The sequence below is a fragment of the Musca vetustissima genome, unplaced genomic scaffold, assembly GCF_032173495.1.
Source record: "Musca vetustissima isolate MV318-11 ecotype Yass unplaced genomic scaffold, APGP_CSIRO_Mvet_v1 utg89378, whole genome shotgun sequence".
In the NCBI taxonomy this organism is placed as follows: Eukaryota; Metazoa; Arthropoda; class Insecta; order Diptera; family Muscidae; genus Musca; species Musca vetustissima.
The window spans coordinates 26,851-29,795 of record NW_026885099.1 but is presented as its reverse complement, the minus strand read 5'-3'; the positions used below and the strand labels follow the sequence as shown (position 1 = coordinate 29,795).

The 2,945-nt window shown below is 34.4% G+C and overlaps 1 protein-coding gene across 2 annotated transcripts; it reads left to right on the top strand.

Moving 5' to 3' along the window:
• The first annotated feature begins 532 nt into the window (after window positions 1-532).
• Window positions 533-1,555, top strand: LOC133332209 (proteasome activator complex subunit 3-like). 2 transcript variants are annotated; one of them, XM_061540590.1, is made up of 3 exons: window positions 533-568; window positions 713-1,109; window positions 1,171-1,555. In XM_061540590.1, exons 1-3 carry the CDS (start codon window positions 545-547, stop codon window positions 1,536-1,538), a joined length of 789 nt encoding a protein of 262 aa, XP_061396574.1. In that variant the 5' UTR covers window positions 533-544; the 3' UTR covers window positions 1,539-1,555. The 2 variants fall into 2 exon arrangements, with proteins under 2 accessions (XP_061396574.1, XP_061396573.1); XM_061540589.1 differs by having other exon boundaries at window positions 539-568; window positions 710-1,109.
• Window positions 1,556-2,945: the final 1,390 nt, after the last annotated feature.

Sequence of the window (2,945 nt, the reverse complement as noted above, 5' to 3'; positions counted from 1 at the left end):
ATGTTTTAATATAAAAGAATTGCTTTATTAAAACACACTGCCTTCACAAGAAACTGAAACAGCAACACTGATTTGTTATTAGTCTTGCCAATCACATCCAACTGTGCCAACACTACCGCATTCATTGCCAACAGGTTGGCAACACTGCGGCGAACTGTCAAATAAACGGCATTGTAAAGCACGCCGATATTTTTGGCAGAGAGAAGTAAAAGCTGAATTATTCAAGAATTATTTCTAAAATAAAAAATCTAGAAACTAAGCAATACAACAAAACGGGTATTTGTTAAAATAACAAATAAACCGCAAAAACAAAATTACAAGAAATAAGCAAAACGAGGCAAGACAAGACACGAGTCGAAAATAACAATACAGCAGCTGCTGCGGTGGAAAAAAACTGCAACGCGAAATTAGAAACAGAATTAGCAAGCAACGATACGTTTCGCAGTTAGAAAAGCAACGGAGTAGCCACGACGCTTGGTGGAAAAGTACAGAACAGGAAGAAGGAAGTCCAAAGGAGTGAAAAAACAAAAAAAAAACTACGAAAATGCCTAGCGATACCATTGCCAAAGTAAATGTTGAACGGTTCCTGTAGTTAGAAAGAATTGCAAATTTTGCTTTCCCAATTCCCCCCATTATTATTTTTATTTATTGTTGTTGTTGTAGGATTTGACTAATTTGTTTCCTTTTCTATTCAATATATTTATTGTAGCAGGTCCAGGACTATAAAGATTCATTAATCAAAAAAGCCGAAAAATTAATCATCGAAGGTTTCCCGGAAAAAATCGTAGAACTCAATGACTTGCTCAGCACACCCATGTTCAGTGAGCGTAACTTCACTGAGGTCCATCAAGACTTGAACATTCCAATTCCCGATCCCATTTTGGTAAACAGCAATAATGGCTCGGATGATGCAGCTGCTGCCGGCGACAAGGCAGCCGATGGTGCTGGTGATGCGGATCAACCGGCTGCCAAAAGAGCCCGCACTGAACCACCAGCTGTTGTCGGTACTAAGGTTATGTATTTGCCAACTGGTTCAGTGCCCTGCAATACACCGCTCTGTGAAATGATTAAGGTTGTCAAGCCCATTATTCGCAAATTGGTGGAGGATTGTAAGTAGAGATACATTTATTAGAGTTCCAAATTATTTTTAATTTTTATTGTTCATTCCAGCCAATCTCCTGAAAATGTGGATTTCATTTATGATTCCCAAAATAGAGGATGGCAACAATTTCGGTGTTTCCATTCAAGAAGACACTTTGGCTGAAATCCAAACTGTCGAATCGGAGGCTGCCGCATTCTTTGATCAAATTTCCCGCTATTTCTTGTCGAGAGCTAAGGTGGTATCGAAGGTCGCCAAATATCCACACATCGATGATTACAGACGTGCCGTGGTAGAGCTGGACGAAAAGGAATATCTTAGCCTGTGGTTGGTGGTTTGTGAAGTTAGAAATCGTTATTCCTCGCTGCACGACATTGTCATTAAGAATATGGAAAAACTTAAGAAACCACGTTCCTCAAATGCCGAAAGTCTTTACTAAACCGAAACGAAATAAAAAACAACAACGAACGACAAAATTTTGTTTGCTGTATAAAAAAAATCACACACACACCACCTACTCTTCCTTCCTCCCGCTCCTCAATTGCTCGATCGACAATTGTTTTTTATTACATTTTTTCTCATCTTAGGGAGATTGAAAAAAAGAAAACAATAATATACGGAACGTAGAGCTTCTTCTCTCTATCGAAAAAAAAGAATTACTCAATACAAAAGGAAACTTATTATAAAAAACATAGTTTTCTATATTGGAAAACTTGAACGTTTATCCCAAAATTTGAATTTGATTGCAACAATCATATTCATAATATTATTATTATTATTATCCAATATTTTTTTTATTCCGATGTTTTGTTTATACAGTATCTCTAAATAGTTATTTTATTTGACGATTTTGTTTAAATTAAAGAGTAAAAGAAAGAACATGAAAGAAAAAACCCTGAAACAAGAAAATCATTTAAAAATGTACTACGACAGACCAATCAACAACCACACATGAAAAAAATCATCTTTAAAATACAAAAACTTATACCAATAATAATTTCACAATATTGTTTAATGGTGATGGTGGGGGGATATGGATTTTGATTAGAGCAAGCATGTTATGCTGCCTACTATGTTGTACCTCAACATAGCAGCATTAACATAAATAGATATGTATGTTAAATATTGGAACTGAAGAATGTAAACATGGAATGTTAGTTTCAATATGGATGACTAGATAGATGATCTATTAAACAGAAACATGTTATTTATATTTTGTATTTTAAATAATTACAATTTTAAAGGCGTTGCTCTGTTCCCGTGCTTTAAAAGAGGTACCTTTAGAAACTAAAAGAGAAAATCGTACATAAATTATTTCAAAGCCATGAACTTCGCATACATTTATCTGAAAATTAAAAAAAAACAGCTAAAACCAAAATTTCCATCGGAAAATAACTAATTTCACATTTAGGACCTTATTTGAAATTAATTTCCCAACGCTCCTTTTATAATATAGCGCAAGGAATGATATGAAAAAATGTGGAAAAAAGGATCGATTTACAGGGGGTTATACCATGAACGTGGACCTATATCCGCAAGGCTTTGCAAGAAGTTTATTCAACCTCCTGGCAAGAAAAATATTTTTCTAAATTTTTCTAAAACTTGCGAAAATGCGATTAATACTAAACATTGTAGGACACTGGGTTTTTACTCAAAGGTGGACCAATATTTATAATTATTGGAAAACGTGACAATTTTTGGTGGAGATTTTCCACTTTATACAGTATCTAACATTTTTTTATTTGACGATTTTCTTTAATTTGAAGAATAAAATAAAGAAAACGAAACAAAACCGCTTTTGTTAGAAATGTGCCACTTAATCCGAACATAAAAAGCCATACCATAG

Coding starts and splice junctions, on each gene's coding strand:
- LOC133332209 (XM_061540589.1), top strand. CDS start 545: ATGCCTAGCGATACCATTGCCAAA. Junction 569..709: donor CTAGCGATACCATTGCCAAA/GTAAATGTTGAA, acceptor TATTTATTGTAG/CAGGTCCAGGACTATAAAGA. Junction 1,110..1,170: donor TCGCAAATTGGTGGAGGATT/GTAAGTAGAGAT, acceptor TGTTCATTCCAG/CCAATCTCCTGAAAATGTGG.